This window comes from Phascolarctos cinereus, unplaced genomic scaffold, assembly GCF_003287225.1.
Source record: "Phascolarctos cinereus isolate Bilbo 61053 unplaced genomic scaffold, phaCin_HiC Scaffold_4;HRSCAF=312, whole genome shotgun sequence".
Lineage (NCBI taxonomy): Eukaryota > Metazoa > Chordata > Mammalia > Diprotodontia > Phascolarctidae > Phascolarctos > Phascolarctos cinereus.
This window is the reverse complement of record NW_027555847.1, coordinates 158,693,082-158,714,034: the sequence shown is the minus strand read 5'-3', so window position 1 is coordinate 158,714,034 and position 20,953 is coordinate 158,693,082. Positions and strand designations below refer to the sequence as shown.

At 44.2% G+C, this 20,953-nt stretch overlaps 2 protein-coding genes across 7 annotated transcripts; one reads left to right on the top strand and one right to left on the bottom strand.

The window, feature by feature from the left end:
- Positions 1-12,476: 12,476 nt before the first annotated feature.
- MSMP (microseminoprotein, prostate associated) lies at positions 12,477-16,066 on the top strand. Of its 3 annotated transcripts, none has more exons than XR_013485968.1 (3): positions 12,477-12,554; positions 13,995-14,105; positions 15,482-15,669. XR_013485968.1 is itself a non-coding variant. In XM_020977096.2 (3 exons), the coding sequence occupies exons 1-3, from the start codon at positions 15,100-15,102 to the stop codon at positions 16,064-16,066; spliced, it is 417 nt and encodes a 138-aa protein (XP_020832755.2). The 3 variants fall into 3 exon arrangements, 1 of the variants encoding a protein (XP_020832755.2); XR_013485969.1 differs by lacking the exon at positions 15,482-15,669 and adding an exon at positions 14,500-14,577; XM_020977096.2 differs by lacking the exons at positions 12,477-12,554; positions 13,995-14,105 and adding exons at positions 15,100-15,226; positions 15,886-16,066 and having other exon boundaries at positions 15,482-15,590.
- On the bottom strand, positions 15,691-20,943 carry RGP1 (RGP1 partner of RAB6A GEF complex). Of its 4 annotated transcripts, none has more exons than XM_020977093.2 (9): positions 20,859-20,943; positions 20,153-20,287; positions 19,422-19,558; positions 18,840-18,923; positions 18,588-18,737; positions 18,033-18,179; positions 17,516-17,643; positions 17,071-17,260; positions 15,691-16,533 (listed from the first exon to the last, which is right to left on the bottom strand). In XM_020977093.2, the coding sequence occupies exons 2-9, from the start codon at positions 20,266-20,268 to the stop codon at positions 16,310-16,312; spliced, it is 1,176 nt and encodes a 391-aa protein (XP_020832752.1). In that variant the 5' UTR covers positions 20,269-20,287; positions 20,859-20,943; the 3' UTR covers positions 15,691-16,309. The 4 variants fall into 4 exon arrangements, with proteins under 4 accessions (XP_020832752.1, XP_020832749.1, XP_020832748.1 ...); XM_020977090.2 differs by lacking the exon at positions 20,859-20,943 and adding an exon at positions 20,393-20,480; XM_020977089.2 differs by lacking the exon at positions 20,859-20,943 and adding an exon at positions 20,381-20,469.
- Positions 20,944-20,953: the final 10 nt, after the last annotated feature.

Here is a 20,953-nt window from a genome sequence, read left to right as displayed (position 1 = left end):
CAAACCAGTGGAATAGGCCCTCTGTCCCAAAAGGAACTCAATATTACATACAGCTTACATCATAAACAAGAGAAGTAAATTGTCCAAATATAACAATCTCCCTTACTGGAGATTTTAAAGCAGAGGTTAGATGACCATTTCTCAGAGACGTAGCAAGGATTCTTATATTCAGTAGGAGGTTGGACTAAATAACCTACAAGGTCCCTTCCTAGTCTAGGATTCTACAATTTTTTAAATTTAATTCTTTCTTTTCAATTAACAAAAATCCATTTTTTTTTTCTTCCCACCTCCCTTCCCCACCAGAAAAGAGAAACAAAAACAGAACTCTTGTAATAAGTATACCTAGTAAAGCAAAACAGACTCCTTCCTGTACTGGCCATGTCCAAAAAATATATGTCTCAGTCTGCATCCTGAGTCCATCAGTGCTCTGACTGACAGTGAGTAGCATGCTTCATCATGGGTAGGACTCTATGATTCTAAGAAGTAACTTTTAAGCATTGAGAAAATATTAAATACTTGAGTAGAGGGTGAGAAGAGTTATATTCAAATGTAATCTAGGAATCAGCAATACAGAATAGTTGAAATTATGAGAATGGATGGGTTATGGGCCCAAGAGAGTCTGTGCCATATATTCAAGGCCAGTTTAACTATAAATGAGGCTTCAAGTAGAAAGAGCAATAGATTTGTAGAGGATCTGGGTTTGAAAACTAATTCTGCTCCTTCAACTTACGTGACCTTGTAACTCAGTTCCATATCTATAAAATGAAGGGGTTAGACCAGATGGTCCCAAAGGTCCCTTTTCTACTCTAAATCTACAATCCTACGATCCTGAAAATTCAATGATAGAGAAATACTGATCCAAGCCAATGAAGTATATATAAATGGGGCTGTCATGACTCAAAAACTGAAGACAAATACTAAGGGAGCTAACCCACTCCCAGAATTCTTAATCCTTCTATTCCATATCTATCATCAAGGAGACAAATGAAAAAGTTAGAAGCAGATCTCTGCTCATTATGAACTCTGGAGAATACCTAGTGTCTTCCTTCTCACCTCAAACCACTCCATATTTCCAGGGCAGGGAAATCAGATCTGCAGAAGATAAAGAAGACTCAGCTCTTCACTTAGGCCTGGGTATGCACCAGTCCTGAACATATACTTCTGCCTCAGGCAAGGGCTACTGGGTGGTTTAGGGGAAGGAGGTAGGTAGATGAGAGGTGTGGCTGACTCCCTGGGGAGAAATCAAGGCAGTTGAGCCACAGTCTGTGATGCCTGTGGAAGCCCTGAACCTTTACGGTTTCCTGTGCTCTGGTTGTCCTGGTAACCTGTGGCCTCCCTATTTGTGTTGGCATGGTAGTGCCAAGAGCGGAAGCAAAACTGAAGCAGGGGGAAGACTTGTAAGGAAAAATGTGGGTAATGTAGCAACTACGGCATTGCAGGGTCAAGCCTAGGGCACAGATATGGGGAGCAGCTCCTAAAGACTCAAGCTACATCTCAGGGAGACAGTGTGGGCTTTGGCTGTGGAAGAAGATAGAGAAGGAAGACATCTAGAAACAGAAAAAGATAATGCTAAGTAGGAGCTAAACCATTAGAAGAAAAGAGTGAGGGTGATAAACATCTCACTTTAAACAGAAAGCCCAAATTCCTTTGCAGGAAAGCATTCTGCGCCCAACAATGATATGCACACAAAGTCCTATGTTAAAGTACAGAGGTTTAAAAAAAATTCCAGACTCATCCAACCCTAGAAAAATCCAGAGACTCAAAGACGGTGATTTTTTTTTAGAGCTTACTGAATGTCGGGTGCTAAGGAATCATGAAAAATTAGCAAAGGATTTTAGAGAGCAGTCAAGAAGTCGTCAGAAGAGAATTTGATAAAGGCAGCTTCAATAGTGTCGAAGACAAGACTAGAAAGTTGGCAAAGGTTGAACAAGGCAAATTAGGATGTTTGGAGAAATCTTCCTGATCTCTTAAGATGACACCAAGGAGAAAAAAACAGGCCTGTCCATACATGTCCCAAGTCTAACACAGTATAGCAAGTCTTATATTCTTGGAACCTCCTCCCACTTATCATAGAATTTCAGAGCTGGCAGAGACCTTAGAATTTGTTTTGGCTAACCCCCTACCAATGCATCATTTCCCTCCCCACCAAATCACCTCTCCCAATTCCTAAAACTTTACCTCCTTCATTAAATTCTCTCAGATTGTTCTAAAGAGCTGTTTCCCCTCACCCCTGTTCTAGGTAGATGGGGAGGGGACACCTACATGGTGCAGTGGATAGAGCACTGGCCCTAGAATCAGGAGGACCTGAGTTCAGATCTGGCCTCAGACACTTGACACTTACTGTGTCAAGCTGTGTGACCCTGGGCAAGTCACTTAACCCATTGCCCAGCCAGAAAAAGCAACCAAAAAAAAATCTCAAAGTAGATATGGAATTTTCATGGCTGCTCTCAGATCTTTATTCCAGGAATGGATTTAGCCTTGTGTTTAAACTCCAATATGCACTTGTATACTCATGTATATATACTACATTATGCACATATAGTGTTATCCATATATAGAATGCCATATACACTGTATGTACATATTCATGTTGTAATTTAATATTTCTCTTAACCATATATACATTCGTACATTTATATCAATGTCTTTGTACACACCAAAAGTTCAGAGAATAGGTCTATAAATTCTCTATATAGGACCTGACAAGTGTTTAATCAATAAATCTTTAAATAATTATAATGGTAATAACTGACACATACATAGCACTTTGAAATCTGCAAAGTGTTTTACATATATTATTTCACATCAACCTTGTGAAGCAGATACAAGTGTTATCATCCTCATTTTACAGATGAAACTGATAATCAGACCAGGTTGCCCATGGTCACACAACTAGTTAAGTATCAGAGGTAAGATAAGAATCCAGGTCTTTCTGACTCAGAGTCTAGTAACATTATCCATTAAGTCATGCTGCCTCTCATAAGTATGCTATGGTTAAAGATCTTGGATATCAAGCAATCAACAAACATTTATTAAGCACCTATTATGTGCCAGACACTGTGCTAAGTACTAGGGATACAAAAAGAGGCAAAAAGACAGTCAGTTCCTGCCCTCAAGGAGCTTACAATCTAAGGATATTAGATATTAAGAGAAGAGATTGAGGAAGATGTTAATTTGAAAAAAAGCTTCCAACTCAAAAATTTGAGTGCCTACTATGCCCAAGGCATTATGCCTGGGAGTGGGGGGGAAGACAAAAATTGATAAGCTATAGTCCTTGCTCCTCAAAGTTCAGTTTGTGTAGCTAAAAAGATGACATGCATACAAATCCCTTTCTACAATATATACAGAAATGAATGCCACGAAAGAAACATAAAAGGCAAGCTTAGTACCAAAGTTAGAGACATTACTTCGGGCTGGAGGAATCTAAGAAATCTTCATGGAGATGGCTGAACTAGTGTAACTGGAGAAGGGGTTTAACTGAGCCTGGAACTAGACACTGAACTGACCCTTGAAGTATGGCTAGATTCTTGATTGTAGAAGGAGGTAGATAAGGACGTACATTGCCACATGGAAACAAAGACAAACCTAATACAGGAAGCAGGGAAAGGGAATTATTCTAAATACAGGAAAAGATAAAACAAAAGCAGAGGCAGGAAGGCAGTGGGGGGCACAGGGGTCATATTTGGGGAATGGCTAGTGATCTAGATTGGTAACAATAAAGAGTCAGTGAAGGGAAAAACAGAAACCAAGACCAAAAGGTAGATTTGGGAACTTCAAATGGAGGGCCTTGAATGACCTGTTAAAGAATTTTGACTTTATTCTGTACACAATGGGAAGCAATGAAGGTTTTTAACCAAGGGAATAGCATTATCAGCACTATGCTTCAGTGGAAGCAGTACACAAGGTAGACTGGAAAGGAGATTAGAAGTGGAGAATTGTGCAGCAACTATTTCAATAGTCCAGTCAAAGGAAAGAGGTGTGGAGGTGGAAGAAATACAAAGGTTTGAATACCATTGATTTGAGAGAGGAGGGGGAGAGAATAAAAAGGATTTGCTGCCTGATGAGACATGACAACCTTGGTACATGGCAAAATGGACATACCACTACTAGAAATAAAGAATTCGGGATGAAGAGCTGGTTTGTTGAATTTGCAATGTTGGCAAATTATCCAGGTAGTGATGTCCAACAGGCAGCTAAAAATGTGGGGCAAGAGCGCATGATAGAATATAACACAGAATGTTGGCTTCAGAGTCAGGAAGACCAGGGTTCAAGTACTCTCTCTAATACATTCTGGCTCTATGATCCTGGACAGGGCTAACTCTCTAAGACTATAGGCTCCAAAACAGTTTTAGTAAAGGGAATTTCCTAGCTAGAAGTCCCCTATACCAATGAAGTCATAGAACCAAACTAAGAAAAAAAAAGTATGGAACCAAAGATACAGAGTCAATAGGAAAGAGAAGATAGTTAATGCCATGGAAGAGGATCAGACTGCCAAGAAAAGCATATGGAAATAAAAAGAGGGATAGGGACAAAATCTTGGGAAATGCCTATGTTTAATAGAGGGAAAAAGGAAAAGAGGCAGATGAAGAGTAATCATAAACATAGCCTCACAACTACAGCAGAGTGAAAAGCAAGAAGTTTCAAGTAGGGGATGGTTGACAGTGTTAAAAACTATGAAGAGATTGTAGAGGATTGTGAAAAAAGGTCCCTCAATTTTGGCAACTAGATAGTCACTTTCAGAAAAGCATTTTTGGATGAGAAATGGAGTGGAAACAAGATTGCAAGGGGTTAAAAAGCGAATGAGCAGTAAGAAAAAAAAAAAGAAAAAAACATGTTAGAAGACTTTAGCGTCCTTAAAGAGAGATATGTACCAGAAGTAAGAAAAATTAATCCACAGAATCTAACTCAGAATTCTGGAGCTGGAAAAATCTTACAGACATTTCATTTTAGTTCAACCCATTAATTTACAGATAAGAAACTGTCATCCAAGTGAGGAGAAGTGACTTGCCTGAGGTTAGGAAGTTCATTAATGGTAGAACTACAAGTACAATTCAGGTTTTCTAGCTTCAAGGTCAGTCATCTTTGCAGTATAAAAACACTACCTCACAAAGGAAAGAAAGTGGAAAAGATTAAGAACTTGAACTTATGGGGAGATATAATTCAAGGGTTTATAAAACTGCACATAAAGTTGTTTCAAATAGTGAAGGATGAGGAATGGATGTCATATAGCAGATGTGGGGCTGATTAAAGTAGGTTATGGAAATAGAAAAGCCTAATATAAAAGAACATTAAATTTTTAATATGCTTGTGAACTAAGAAGTAGGATGAAGAAGAGTTTAAAAGAGTTAAAAGGTAAAGATGAGCCAGAAACAGTTGTGGGCTAGAGAATCAACAAAGGAGGAGTGGTGCTTGTTGGCAAGAAACAGAGTAGAACTGAGGAAAGAAAGAATTTATAGTAGAGGAAGTCAGTGTGAAGTTTTCCTCTAAAGGTGCCCAACAGAGCAGAACAGGAATGAAGGCAAAGGATAAAGGGAATGAGACACAGTTACTAATATAGGCTTAGGCTGACTGAAATGGCAAGACAGAAAAACAACAGGTCCAGAATAAAAAAGAGTACTAGAATTAAATGTAAACTGGTCAGAATACTCTTGTTTTTTGCCAAAGGCTGTTGTAAGATTTAGTGAGCAAAACGCAATAATTACAACCCGAGCTTTAAAATATATTATTAACATCCAAATGGAACAAAATCTAAGTGTAAAATAAGCATTTTAGAATTATCATAGGAATTAGCCATCATGGTACTTCTTGTCTAAAACAGATTTTGCTGATTTTTTTGAAGCAGAGATCTAATAGTCACATGTGTCAGTGTTAAGAGAGAATAACATTATTCAAGATTATTCAAGTTATACAAAATCAAATTTTTCTTTTCGAGGGAATGGGTCTGGACCCATGGACCTGTGATTTCAACAGTATAAGTAGCTCTCAGCAAAGAAATGTCCTTGACCCATGAAGATCAGCAATTATTGTTCTACAATTTACAGTCTTATACGTTACCAAGGACACTGAGAGGGGGAATGACTTGCCCATGTTACATAGTAGGAAGGACTTGAATTCAAGGCATCCTAACTCCAAAGCTAGTCCTTCTGTCTGCTATACAACACTCTTAGAGTGGCAATTCTTCATTTTATTACCACCATCATTTTCCTTAAAACTCTAGGCATTTTGTTCCCCATAACAAACGTCCATGCTTATTTTGTCTGGTTCTGCAAAGTAATCAATTTCCTTAGTAGTTTAATTAGGATGGCAATAAATTCACAAATTAATTTAGGTAGTATTAGCATTTTTATTATAGATGGCATAGCCCAACCAAGAACAATGAATCACTGTAAGTCTTACTCTATGTAAATCTGGAGTGTCTATTGGTATATTAAGTCCCATATATATTTATGCATTTCATATTTTTGAATAAAATTTCTATTTTGCCTATTGATCCTCATAAGTAATATATAGAAAATTTAATTACTCTTGTAGATTTATTCTATATTTTGATGCTTCAGCTATTGTTTTGAATGAATTTTTCATTGAATTTTGAGATTTTTTAAATAAAATGTTTTATCTGGGGGAAAAAAAGGTCTCAAAATTGCTAAGAAGTCATTGTCATTGCACAATACATGGAAGCCCTGGATATCTTCCAAAAGCTTTAAAAGAAATTTAAAATGGAATTATTTTATAATTAGTGGCAATACTCTGAATTGCTTCCAAGAAACTTCTGCCATGTTTCCATATGGAGCAGGAAAAAAAAAAACAACAACTGTGAAAACTCTTTTGGCTCAGGGGAATCTACTGATACAAGTTAAGTTAAAAGTAATGATGATAAGAGTCTAGTAGAAGGAAACTATAGGAATCCCTTCTAGTTCTAAATCCTATGATAACCTATCACGAAATAAATTAAGGGAAGCATACCAGAGGATAAGAAAATAAAAAGTGCTAAGGTCCTATTCAGATAATTTAAAATGAGATACTGAGAACATAGACAAGAGCAAAATCAATAAGAGAAAATAATATTAAATCAAAGACAATTTTTTTAAAGGAAAGCACTGCTTTCCAGTTAGTCCCTATGTTTGTTGGTCCAATTAGCTGGAAAGCATTTTTTTCAATTAATTCTTAAAACAGAGTACACTTTACTTTTAATATTTAACGAAGTCATTTTTATAATTTGCTAAATGTACAAAATATGGGCAATTAGGTGGCACAGTGGATAGAGTACCAGGCCTGGAATCAGGAAAACTCAGTCTTCATGAATTCAAATCTGGCCTCAGACACTTACCAGCTGTATGACCCTGGGCAAGTTATTTCATCCTGCTTGCCTCAGTTTGCTTATCTGTAAAATGAATTGGAGAACGAAATGGCAAACCACCCCATATCTCTGCCAAGAAAACCCCAAATGTGCCCCAAGAGTCAGACACTAGTTAACAACATACAATATGCAAATTGAATTAAATCAAAATTACTAAACTAACAGATTCATTGGAATACAGATGTATGCCTAACCAACTCACTCAAAAGGGATAACTCAACAACACTTACTGAATATCTACTATGTATCAAGCACTAGGGATACAAAAACAAAAATGAAAAAAGTCATTGAAAACAATAGTTGACGAGCGCTAACTTATCTCTAAACAATAACTATGTATCATCATGATACTGGTTTGCTCAAAGACCTATAGTAGATACTCACTGTAAAAGAGATCATGTCAGAATTTCTTATCTTAATGAAAGCTTTCCTTAACTCAACACTACTTCTGTTAACCCAAACTTGTTTAGTCGTTTAAGTGGTGTCTGACTCTTCATCACCTCATTTAGGGTTTGCTTGGCAAAGATACAGGAACGATTTGCCATTTCCTTCTCCAGCTCATTTTACTGATGAGGAAACTGAGGCAAACAGGGTTAAGTGACTTATCCAGAGTCACACAGCTAGTAAATGCCTGAGGCCAAATTTGAACTCAGGTCTTCCTGATTCCAGGTCTCTATCCACTGTGCCACCTAGCTGCCCCCAACCCAAGTTTAACAATTACTATTCCTCAATATATAACCCCTTCCAAATAAGTCAGTCACCACAATAGCCCCTGTATAAGCATGCCACCGTACACGTTGATGAGAGTCGCTCCTTCCACCTGAAATGTCCAACCCCAACAGTATCTAAATTCAATCAAGGCCCAACTCAATTCCCATATCACCTATGTTGCCATAATCATATACTCCAGCCCATCTTTATATCTATGAGAGTCTTTGAAATCATAAAACATTTCCTATCATATCTATTATCTCATATAGATACAGGCAGTCCCAAACTGACAAATGGGTTATACCAAATGAGTGAATTAAAAATAGCTGTTTATGGCACAAGAAAGAAAGAGAAATTCTATTTAAAATACTGTAAACAAGATAAAATACTTGGGAGTCTATCTGCCCAGACAAACCCAAGAACTATAGGAACACAATTATAAAACACTTTTCACACAGATAAAGTCAGATCTAAACAACTGGTAAAATATCAATTGCTCATGGATAGGCCAAGCCAATATAATAAAAATGACAATTCTATCTAAATTAATTTATTTATTCAGCGCCATACCAAACTACCAAAAAGTTATTTTACAGAGCTACAAAAATAATAACAAAATTTATCTGAAAAACAAAAGGTCAAGAATATCAAGGAATCAACAAAAAAAAATGTAAAGGAAGGTGGCTTAGCTGTACCAGATCTCAAACTGTATTATAAAGCAGCAATCATCAAAACAATCTGGTAGTGGCTAAGAAATAGAGTAGTGGATCAGTGGGATAGATCAGGTACACAAGACACAGTAGCAAAGGACCATAGCAACCTAGTGTTTGATGAACCCATAGACCCAAGTTTTTGGGACAAGAATTCACTATTTGACAAAAACCACTGCAAAAACTGGAAAACAGTATGATAGAAACTAGGTATAGACCAACATCTGACATCATATACCAAGATAAAGTCAAAATGTGTACATGTTTTATACATAAATGGTCATACCATAATAAATTAGAAGAGCATGGAATAGTTTACCTGTCAAATCTATGCAGAAAGGAAGAATGTATAACCAAACGAGGCAGAGATCTAAAATGGGATCTAAAATGGATAATTTTGATTATATTAAATTTAAAAGGTTTTGCACAAACAAAACCAATGCAACCAAGATTAGAAGGAAAGCAGAAAGGTGAGGGAAATTTTTACAAGTGTCTCTGATAAAGAAGGCCTCATTTCTCAAATATAGAGAGAACTGAGTCAAATTTATAAGAACACAAATTATTCCCTAAATGACTAATAATCAAAGGATATGAAGAGGTTTTCAGAGAAAGAAAGAAATGCTAGCTATAGTCATATAAAAATTATCTCAATCACTATTAGAGAACTGCACATTAAAACAACTCTGAGGTTTCACCTCACACTCATCAGAAAATATGACAGAAAAGGAAAATGACAAATGTTGGAGGGGATGTGGGGAAATTGGGACACTAATGTACTGTTGGTGTCATGAATTGATCCAACCATTCCAGAGAACAACTTGGAACTATGCCCAAAGGACTATAAAAGTACATACATACCCTTTGATCCAGCAATACCACTACTAGGTCTATATCCCAAAGAGATTATTAAAAAGGGAAAAGGACCTATTTGTGCAAAAATATCTATAGCAGCTCTTTGTGGTAGTATTGAAAACTGAGGGAATGTCCATCACTTGGGGAATGGCTGAACTAGTTGTGGTATATGATTGTAATGGAATACTGCTGTGCTATGAGAAATGACAAACAGAATGATTTCAGAAAAACCTGGAAGGACTTACATGAACTGATTTGCAAAGTGAAGTAAGCAGAACCAGAACAGTGTATACAGTAACAGCAATAATGAATGATCAACTATGATTGACTTAGCTATCCTCAGAGATGCAATGATCCAAGACAATTCCAAAGGAGTCATGACGAAAAATGCTATCTATCTCCAGAGAGCTTCACCATGGGATGCTAAAAACACATTTCCTCTTCCCTTTTCATTGGTACTGCCTTCTCTCCCCAGCTTCACACCTTCAGTGATACCTCCCACAGTCTAGGACAGGATTTCCAGAAGAAGAGTCAGGCAAGATTTCTGAGGAATGTGGCCTAGAGCTGGTGTAAATCCTCAGAAATACTTTTTGGTCTGAGCCAGGGATTGTTACAACCTTTTCTTCTTTTCTAAGAGCCCCAAAGAGAAAACATCTGGCCTGCTTCCAACCAGAATTTCTCAGCTTAGTCAATAAGCATTTATTAATCGCCTGTTAAGTGTCAAGCACTGTGCTAGGGATGTTGTTCAGTCCTGTCCATAACTCTTCAACCCTGTGGACCATAGTGCCAATACTATCCATGGGACTTTTCTTGGCAAGGATACTGAAGCAGTTTGCCATTTCCTTCCCCAGTGGATTAAGGCAAAGAGGTTAAGTGACTTACCCAGAGTCACACGGTTAATAAGTGCCTGAAACCGGATTTGAACTCAGGTCTTTCTGACTCTAGGCCAATATCACTGAGCCACCTATTGCCTAAGCTAGAGATAAAAATCAGCAAAAAGCAATCCCTGCTCTCAAGAAGCTCTCAAAGATCTCCTGAAAAAAAAAAGTCCCCTAGAATGTACCACACAGCTTTTCCATTACCTATTCCCAAGCAAGCATACCACCTTCCTGAGGTATTTTAATAGCTTTTTGCTTTAGTGTTTGCAAAAAGGAAAACTGGGGAGGAGAAATCTTTGCCTCCCCCCCCAAAAAAAACCTAAATAACCAGAGCTTGCTACCCACGACCCTACACTGAACCTTGGATTTGAAATGAAACACAAGATGAAGAGAGACCAGAGGGAGATGCTCAAGTAGAGGCAGCTGAGAGGGCTGGGCATTACTACGGCTCCTTGGCCAGTCATTCCCAAGTGGTCATTCACAAGCATGTAAGGCACATTCACAGACTGGGGTATACACAGGTCAGGGACTAACTATTTATTATCTTGTGGTAGGTATTTAATAAATGCTAGTTGACTGTCAACCCCAGTGAGATCATAAGCTCCTTGAGGGCAGTGATGGAAGGGGGGTGGGGAGGAGAGGTAGTAGTCAATAGAGTTTTAAAAAATTAAAAGGGTACAAGTTAGAAACTAGGACAGCGGGTTCAGCCCTCAGGCCATTCACACTAGCTCAGCCGCGTGCCTCGGCTTACTCACCTCTATTATGGAGTAATAGCACCTGCTTACCCCATCCCGCCCAGCCAAAGTGTAGATCTCAAGAGGTTTCAAACAAAGCTCTGCAGACTAGCAAGTACCGCGCAAATATAAAGCCGCCTCTCTGGCACCCCCTTTGGGGTCCTCTCGGTGTCCACAGCCCTGAGCATAAAGAATGCATTTGAAAAACATCTAACTAATTTCTAAAACGGTTATGTGTGGAGCACACAAGTGAATTTGAACTGCACTGGTGGGTCCCCAACCTCCCTGGAGCCTCCCTCCCCGCTCCCTCCGCTGGGCTCCCCGCCTATCCGGCTGACCCGCCGTGCAGCAGGCCGGGGGTCCAGGGGTGACTCACACAGAAGGACGGCCGACCTGCCTGCAGGCCGGGGGGCGCCGGAATGTGCTCACTTCCTCAGCAGCCGCGCACCTGCCCTGGATTCCTGGAGCACCGCCCGGCCCGGGCCGGCCTCCGGCGGATGTTTTCCTTGTCCCCTCGGGGCCGGCGCGCGCCAACCGCCAGCTCACCCCCACCCCCCAAGACCGAGGACAAGCACCGCGTGCGCCAACCGCCAGCTCACAGCCCTCCCTCCCGCACCACGAGTACAGGCGCGCGCGCCAACACGTCCCCCCCCCGCCGAGCCCAGGCCCTTCACGCACGCCCACAGTCCCTACCCCTTATAACGTTCTTCGGGTACACAGCGTAGCCTTCGTAGCCATCGTTCCGCCACCCACCCCCTCAACTATATTCACCAAAAGACGCCACACTGCCCCTCCCCTGCTACGCATATGCATAGCGAGCCCCAAACTCTAGCTCCCCATTCCAAGCCACAACCTGGAACACAACACACCCGCAGGGCCTATTACAAGACCCCCATCACCACGACTCCAATTAGGGTCGACTACAAACCTCCCTTGGAATGCAGATACCCAACCCTGCTGCAATAACAACTACCTCCAATACCTGCTCCCGTCCCCCACATACCAACAAAACGGTCGATTCCAACCCACCACCTGGAGCCAAGGTCCAACAGTTAACGTCTGCTTCAATAGGCCAGCAAAAACCCAGACCTGCAGGTTCCTCCTAGACAAATCTCTACTCCTCCAAGGTTCTCCCTACTTCCCCACAGATTGCAAGCCACCAGCTTCGGGGTGGGTGGGGGGTGTGCAACTAACCAGCCTCCAAGCTTCACAGACCTCGAAGACTACCAGTCCCATGTAGTCTTCGCTGGTGCCCACAGGCTAGATTCACTCACGGCATTCGAGACAAACTGCCCCAAGCAGACCCCTGCAGGTTGGTACACAGCATCTACTCGACACAATTCAAGAGTTGAATTTTTTTTTTACTTTCTTCAGTACTAATCCAGGGAACGGTAACGACCTAAATGCAGGGCATCCTCTCTTTCCTGGAGACCAATTGGAATGTGGGGAGAAAGGAGGAAGGGAAAAGGAGAGACTTTCCGATCAGAAATTGGTAGAGGTGCAAGGGCTCCTTAAAATTCACTCCCAAAATTCAGTAAGGAGGGACAAGGACTTAGGACAAGCAGAGCCAGAGGATTTGTTGGAGGCGAAAGGTAGAGAAGAGGTTTTATGGGGATTTATAGAAGTTTTAACCATGTTTTGAGAGATCAGAGATGAGTGAAGTGTCCTCCAGTTTTGGCAGTGGCATTTGAAAAGAATGGCCATCTAGGCCCCTCTTGGCTGTCCTATGAATTCAGAATGAATGTGTATGTGTTTAAGAATTGAAGTTTTTTTAGTGTAGGCAAACAAAAGGTGAGGCCTTTCTAGAGCTGCAGTGGGGAGCCAGGCCTGGGGGCAGCAGATACTGAGACCCCAAGAAGCTGCTAGTGAGCTTGAGGGACAGCAGGGCTTAAAGCACCCACAAAATAAGCTGGCAGCCCCCCTAGCTATACCTAAGTGCTAGGTAGCTAGTTCGAGGCTGATGTTGGGCTCCAGAGTTTTGAGGGTAGATTAATAAAATGTTTTTCTTGGGGAAAGAAGAAAAGAATGGCCACCACATACAGGTGAGGTAACAGGAATTTTGGAGACACTTGCCCCAGGACTGTTGAAAAGAAAAAAGTGAATCAAAAAGAGTTCAAATCAAAATCTAGACACAAGGAGCTGAGAAGAGTGCCCCTCACTCAACCGCACTCAGGGCTGAAAGCAGAAAGGCTACTTACATTGAGTAGGGAGAGATTCAGTCTACACCAACCTTTCCTTCAAGAGTCAAGGGGGAAATAGAGAGCCAACCAGCTCCAGAATATAAATTTAATGGTAGTGACAAGGATCATGTCAATGCTGGGACCTTACAGAACCATCTGTCCTCATCATGCATCCCATCATCTTATGAGGGAACTGAGGTCCAGAGAAGCCTACAATCACACAGGTAGAAATAAAGCTGGGATTCAAAGTCAGATCTTCTGCCTCCAAATTCAGTGCTGTTTCCCTTACATAATAGTGCCTCCACTACCCACCTTAAGGAATCCTGTGATGGCACACAGATGAAGAATGGGAAAGCTATAGTAGGGACATGAGATAGAGGGAATGAGTAATATGAAGCATAGGACGGCAGAGCCTGCCAAAAGACAGCTTTAACCAGGAAAATGACACGGCGAACAGTAGCCCCTTTTGTTCTAGTGGTAGGAACTATAGATCTCCCACGATTACATATGGTCTAACATACAAGGCTTTAGCAAGTGTTTTTTTGGTGACTAATCTCTTGTACCTTGAACAGGCAGCTTCTGAGAGGTTTAATAAAGCACGTGCAAAACACCAGGACAAAGGACATCTCTAGGCTTTGCTTCTCTTCTTCCCAAGACCTTCCATTTCTAGCCCAGCCTAGGAGGTATGAAGAGAACCTGTTCTGTCCATGCTCAACCAAGTACATTTGTCCATACTGGCTTAGTACAACTCCCACTGGGAAGCTTGGAAGGGAAGCTTGCTTATGTTGATGGGGAGTGGACAGGAGAAACCCATCTCTAAGGTGTTAGAGATATTCCCTACCTCAGAGGGAAAACCTCAAATTCATCTCAGGACAACTGAGAGCCTTTACCTGTGTATGAAGATTCCACCTGTGAAGGGAAAGTCACTATTTCTAACAGATTTAGGGGAGGGGGAGCCTCATAAAGAGGAAAAGGGAAGAGAGAGGGATATGTAAAAAGGTTGACAGCTCCACCTGAGGGTGGTAGCCCCATCTCTGAAGTAATCTCAGATGTGGGGGGGACCTCTCTTCACTCCAGGTGGTAACAGCAATGTTAGTTCCCTTTCCTGGAGCCTCTGGCCGTCGTGCCCCACTGCAGCTCCTTGGTTTGGCTTCAACACAGAACTAACCGTCCCCAGGAAATGCCTCCCTCCGGTCCAGGCAGGAATCCCAATACCCTACACCCTCCCACTTTGGGGGAAGGAGGGAAAAGAAAAGAGGAAAAAATGCTCTCTCCTCTCTAGGTCAGGGGAATGATCTGGGGACCACCTAGCAGTCTACCACCCCTCCCACTTCTCTTTACTGGGGAAATGCCCAATCCAGTGCCCCATGTCCACCAACCCCCACCCCTTCCAAGCTGTGCTGGGACATGAATCAGCTCTCACAGCTTGTTAAAGCTGGACCACTTGTTTTCATGCCCTCACCCCAGGAAACACCAAGTTACAGCTTTTCCAGCTCTCCTCAGCAGGGGGCCAGGGTCCTCACTTTATAAACATCCTCGTGCCTGCAAGAGCAGAGGGCATAGAATGGTGTGAGACAAGAGCCCAGGGGAGACACACTAAGAGGGGAGATAGAGAAGACAAGGCAAAAGGTTCTGCGTGAGAGTAAAGCAGGGTCTGTGAAAGTTAGCACTGCAGGAATGGCACTGAGGCAGTGGGCTGGGAGGAGCAGGGGGACCCCAAGAAGCTGGGGAACCATCTGTTTGGTGATTTCACTCCTCTTGCAACTGCAAGGAGCTCACAGCAAATGCTACTTCCAAGCTCAAGGTAAAAAGGACAGAAGAGGGGAGAGCAGGGAAACAGGAAACTGGGGGCCTGAGGGGAGATGATCTGAGCCCAATCCTTAACACAAGTATATTTCCTTCTTATTTATGGAAGGATGCTCCCTTTTCCCTTCTTTCCCACTCCTCTCCTGCCCCCCCCCAAAAAAATTAGAGAGCATTGTAATTCTCCTCTCACTCCAGGCCAAAGCTCTTCTCATAAGTCATGCCATCCCTGCTAACTTTCCTCATTCCTCCTCAGCTCCCTGTCACTATGAGGGGAAATATTTTACCCTGGGTGAATCCTGGCTCCGAAGCGACTGTTTCCACTGCACCTGCCTACACCCAGTTGGTGTGGGCTGCTGCGATACGTAAGTGATTTGGGGTTACTATGATGTGCCTGACTGGGAATGGGACGAGGGAAATGACACAGAATTAATGAAATGTGACAAAAGGGATTAAGGCATGGAGGAAAGGAAGAATGTGTTGTATTGGGACAGGGAGAGGGGGTAAGTACAGAATAGGAGAATGTCCAGGGTGGAAGTCAAGTCCTATTCTTGCTTTAAAACAAGGGCTCCTGGAATAGAGTGGTTTGACTGGAGGCAGAGCTGGTGGGAAGAGGCAGCACCTCAGTGTGCACTTTCCTCCCCCATGATGTTCACCTAGGTCCCAGCATCCCATCGACTTCCCGGCTGGGTGTGAGGTCCGACGGGAGGAAGGCACCTGCCACATCTCCCTGGTGCAAAAAGCTGAGCCTCACCTGCCCTGCAGGGGAGGCCCCCCCGACCTTGAATGGGGCTCAGCCAATACCCCTGACTCTGGGAACCCAGGACCACGTCCCAGTTAAGTTCCACTGACCATCCACTTCGCTGCCTGCCTGCCCACTGCGGCTGCTGCCACCTCCAGGGAAACCACTAGCAGCTATGAATTTATTCTAAATAAATAAGTTAATGGACAGCCAAATGCCTGCCATGGAGTCCCTTCTCAGACTCACACTTCCCCAAAAAGGAAGGAGAGGGCCATGTAGGAGTCTTGTGTTTCCTGCTGTGTCCAAACACAGCCATGCCATAGTGGGTAATGGGAGCCCAGATCAGATGGTGACAGTGCTGGCATTGGGGCCTGGAGCAGCGTAGGAGACCAGCGTGGGGCTTGTGGGCAGCACCTTGATGGGGAGGTCCCAACTGAAGGTGTCCACAGGTACTTGTTCGGGTCCTGTCCAGACCACAGGCTCAGGCTGCTCCATGGGAGGGAGCAGTGCCAAGCCAGGTTCCCGAGATGTCACAAATTCAAAGTGTAGCCGCCACTTCAAGGACACTGGAAGAGAGAAGATGGGTGAAGGATCAGAATGAAAGGGAGAAAGCAGCAAGATGAGGGAGAAGACAAAAAAAAAAGGGGGGGACAGTAGTGAGACAGAGGGAAAAGCCACTGAGATTAGAAATATGAGGAAAGGGGAATGGTTACCAGGATTGGAAATCAGAGCTGGGGTGGGGGTGGGGGGTGTCATGGACACCTCTATAAATGTTTAGACTAGAGATCCTCAGACCAGATCAAGCAGTAGATGGCAAGCAGCTAACAGCCTAAAGTTGTGTGGGGGGCCAGCCAGCCAGGGTGGCTTGGAGTGAGTGTGTTGGGAAGCAGGAGTCAACATTACCACAGAGGCAAGAGCATTTGCTAGGGTTTGGGGGTGGGATGAGGTGGTTCAGCAAATTATAGGATCTAAAGGGTGGGGGAAGAGGAGAATTAGTGTATTTGGAATGGTCAGTCCTGCCCACCCATGCACAGAGTGAAGTCTCACCCCACAGTAGTTGGATGCTGCACTGGGGTAAGACTAGTATCCGTGTAGAGCCTCACCAATGGCCGTGCAGAAGCCTGGGGTAGAGCTTAGTGGAATGGGAAGAGAGAAGCTAGTTCTGGTTGTGTGTAGACAGGATTCCTGGTGTCGAGCATGAGTCACGTGGGACACAGAAGCAGCCCCACTTGCCCCCCGGCGCCGCTGGTACTCAGGCTGGACAGTCTCTTCTGTCTGTAGACTCACTGAGAACTGATGGCAGGGAAAGGCATTCACAAGTGGAAATTAGTGGCCACTGCATGAATAGCATGCCCCAACTTATAGCCGTCTTTATTTATATCACCCTACTATAGGCCATCCCCACCACAACCTTGGATATGCTATCTCATCACCCCCCAAAAAGGCTTCCTTCATAGATCCATTCCCAGCCTCCCATCCATATAAACAGGTCAACTCCAAGTTGCAACCCCATCCCCCATTCCCCCCATGGTATTCTTTCCCCCTCACCTGCAAACAGGCCACAGTCCCTTCCCCCAGGTTCAGGGTTCCTATTACATCCTCTCCAAGTCTGTATACGGACTTGAAGATTCCAAAGGTCCCAACTTTCCCTCGACCGTCACTGATATTGTATAGATCTGGGGGTAGGAGGAATGGAGATCTGTGAGCCAGGACTCCCATGCCAGCAAAGGTCCCTTCCTAAGGATCCAGCAGGGATTGGATTAGAATGGCAACAGACTGGGAGGAAGAGGGCTCAAATAGGACAGGTGGTATGGGTGAGGAGCAGGGGGCTGGGGAGGTGGGAGTAGGGGGAGTTCCTGGGCCCTAGAATGACTTGAGGGTAGTCCTCCCCACAAATTGGTCTATGGAATATACACATAGGGGTGTCTCTGAAAGCAGTTTTTTCCCAAGGAAGGTATCCTTACACAAGCTGAAGCAGAAGGCAGCCCTCCTCACAAATTGATCTATGAGTATACACATGGAGGTACCTCTGAAGGGAGGCTTTGTGGGGGAGAAACAGCCTTACACAAACTGCGGCGGGATGTGGCAGCCATGAGGAACTCTCCTGCCAATTCTGCTAGTCGTGAATCCTTTCTACCTACTTCTTCTTCTTCCAGGAATGGGCTGGATGGAGCCACAGCCTCATCCTGGGGGAACAGGGCATCTTGGAAGCCTGGGGAGAGAATCTGGAATAAAGTATGGAATGGAATGGAATACATTCGAAGAGTTAACAAAGGTTGTGAGCTGAGAAGTACTGGGAGATTGGAAACAGATTAGGGAGATATGGATCTCCAGAACAGAAACAGAAAACAGATGGCAGTGTCAGAAGGATAGAACGAATAGGGAAACTATGAAGGAACAGAATAGTGAGCAGATAATATCTGGAAATGTACAAAGTTCCAAGATGGGAAGAGACCATGGAAACATGAGACTCAACTTATTCCCCAGGGCCCCAAGCCTTACCATCCTATAATACTTTTAGTGGATATGGGAAGCTTCCCTGAAGTCCTCCTCCTTCCATACCCCAAAGACTAATGTCTCCTCTACCATTCCCCTTCTTTCCAATGACCCTGCCACTCACCAGTCAATACAAGCACCCTCAGTGGGACCCTAAGCAAAGTGATGGGGCAGTTGACCCGCTGGCAGCCAATGGTCAGCTTGTAGACATACTTGACAGACTGACCCCGAAAAGATGGTGGCCCTTCCACAGGAAGTACTTCACTGTAGGAATCTAGGTAGGAAGAAGTCAGGAATAAGAGAATGTATGCCTACTCCTGTCAGGCCACAGGGAGGCACGTAGAGGGTATTAAAAAGAAGAAACTATCCTACTCACAGGATTTGGACTCTCCGGGGTCTAGTCTCAAGTCGCAGAACAGAATCTTTGGAGGAGTAGATAGGATGCATTGACCCCGCTCACCTGGAGAAAGGAGACCAGTAAAACTGGATGAGACTGAAAGATACAAAATCAGGGACAGAGGAAGCCATGAAAGTAGTAGGGAGGGGATACCAAGTAGTGATGACAGCATCTGTACTTAGGATGCCATGCAATTCCTAGGCTATCCTTTCCTTTGGCTATGATAGGGGCATGCAATCCAATAATCTTACTCTCATCCTGTGCAACAAGGATCATCAGTGACCCCTCCCATATTACAGTCACAGTCATATACACAACTGTATGACAGGGCATGTTATCTCACCTCCATATGACTTTGACAGTCACCACCCCAAATGACAAGGACAAAGAGTCTGACACTGACACTTCCTGCTACTCTCCCCAACCCTGACAGGGACAGCACAGCAACAACACCACCAGCACGACCCAACCCCTATATAGCAATACCAATTTCCTCAGATGATAAGGATCTAGTCAAGGCAGATTCCATGCCCTGAGTAACAAAAGATACATGTCCCTAACCTCGGTGTGGCAAGAACACAGTCTGGCTCTCAGGCTGGACATCTGGCTGGCTGGAGTCTGGGGGGGGCAGCGCCACACGGCTCTCACTGGCATGGAACTGGCAATGTATTTGGGCACTGGCCCAGGCCAATGCTTCACTGTTGGTGAAGGGACAAGTATTACAGAAGGCAGGTCCTTGATCCCCACAAACTTTTCGGATGCCCATTCCCCTCCCCTCAGCACCCCCTACTCCAGTCCCAAGAAACCCTGATCTCCTGAGTTCTATCCTAAAGTCACATAAACAACTGCTCCTGAAAACCACAGGCCTCAAAGAACTTCCAGAAGGCAAACGTTTAGCAGTCTTAAAAGATAGGGTCACGAGATAGGGGTGTCCCGTCAGGCATACCACTCCCCACAAAGATTAGGGTCTAACAATCAAGAAGGTCAACCAATCAATCAACAAATATTTGCTAAGTACTTCTATACCAGGAATGGTGCAAAGTGCTGGTGCTCAGGATGCAAAGACAAAAATGAAAGCTTCCCTACCCTCAAGAGTTTATATTTCATCAAGTGAGAAACAATATGTATATATGAATATTTTTGAGACATACACAAAATAAACATCTTAATGAAGAGGGGAGAATGGAGGAAAGAATAGTTATAGAAACTGACCATCCCAAGGACAGGGACTCCCTCCCTCAGTTATAAGACAGAACCCTGCTCTGTTCCTTGCCTTTTCACATAGTGAGTACCTGGATGCAGAGGTGGCCGTGGGAGATAAGGGGTTTGTGACAGTCACCACACACTCCAGTGCCTCCCCAGCCAGAAACACGGGGCCCCGACTCAGCTCTGCTACCAGCTCAATCATGGTAGCCCCGGGAGCAGCTCTACGTGGGAATGGCAGAGATCAAATGTCAGCACTGAACATAGAAGGCAAGGGGGGTGGGGCGGGGTGGTGGAATCAGTTAACAAGCATTTACTTAAGCGCCTACTATGTGCCGAGAGCTGGGGCTACAAAGAAAGGCAACAACCAGTCCTGCTCTCAAGAACTCGCTCTAATGGAGAAGACGACATGCAAACAACTCCGCAAACAATTCACGTGCAGGGCGGACTGGCGGCAGGTCTTGAGTCCGGAAAGGAGGCGAGGAGGCTGCCGCCCGAGTGGGGTGGGGAAGTGGGAGGCCAGCACCGGGAATACCCGGGGTGGAACGTGATGCCGCTGCTCCGAGGCTGAGGCCATAGGAAGGAAGGCACCTGATCGCCCCCAGGAGAGACGCTAGGGAAGCAGAGGACGAGCCGGGCACTGCGGGCCGGCCCCTTCCCGCCCCAGGCTGTCCCGGTCCCCACCCCGGCCCACTCCTGGCCTTCCGCAGCAGCAGCAGCTTCCCCGGATTGACCGCAGCTGGCCCAAGGCCCCGCCCCAATGACCCGTGGCGGCCCCTCCGAACCGCGGGCTACCTGGGCCAGTCCGTGCTTCCACTTCCTCGTCCCTCGGCTCGGCGTGGCGTAGCCACGTAACGTGACGCTGCGTGCGTGGCGGTGCCGGCCCTGGA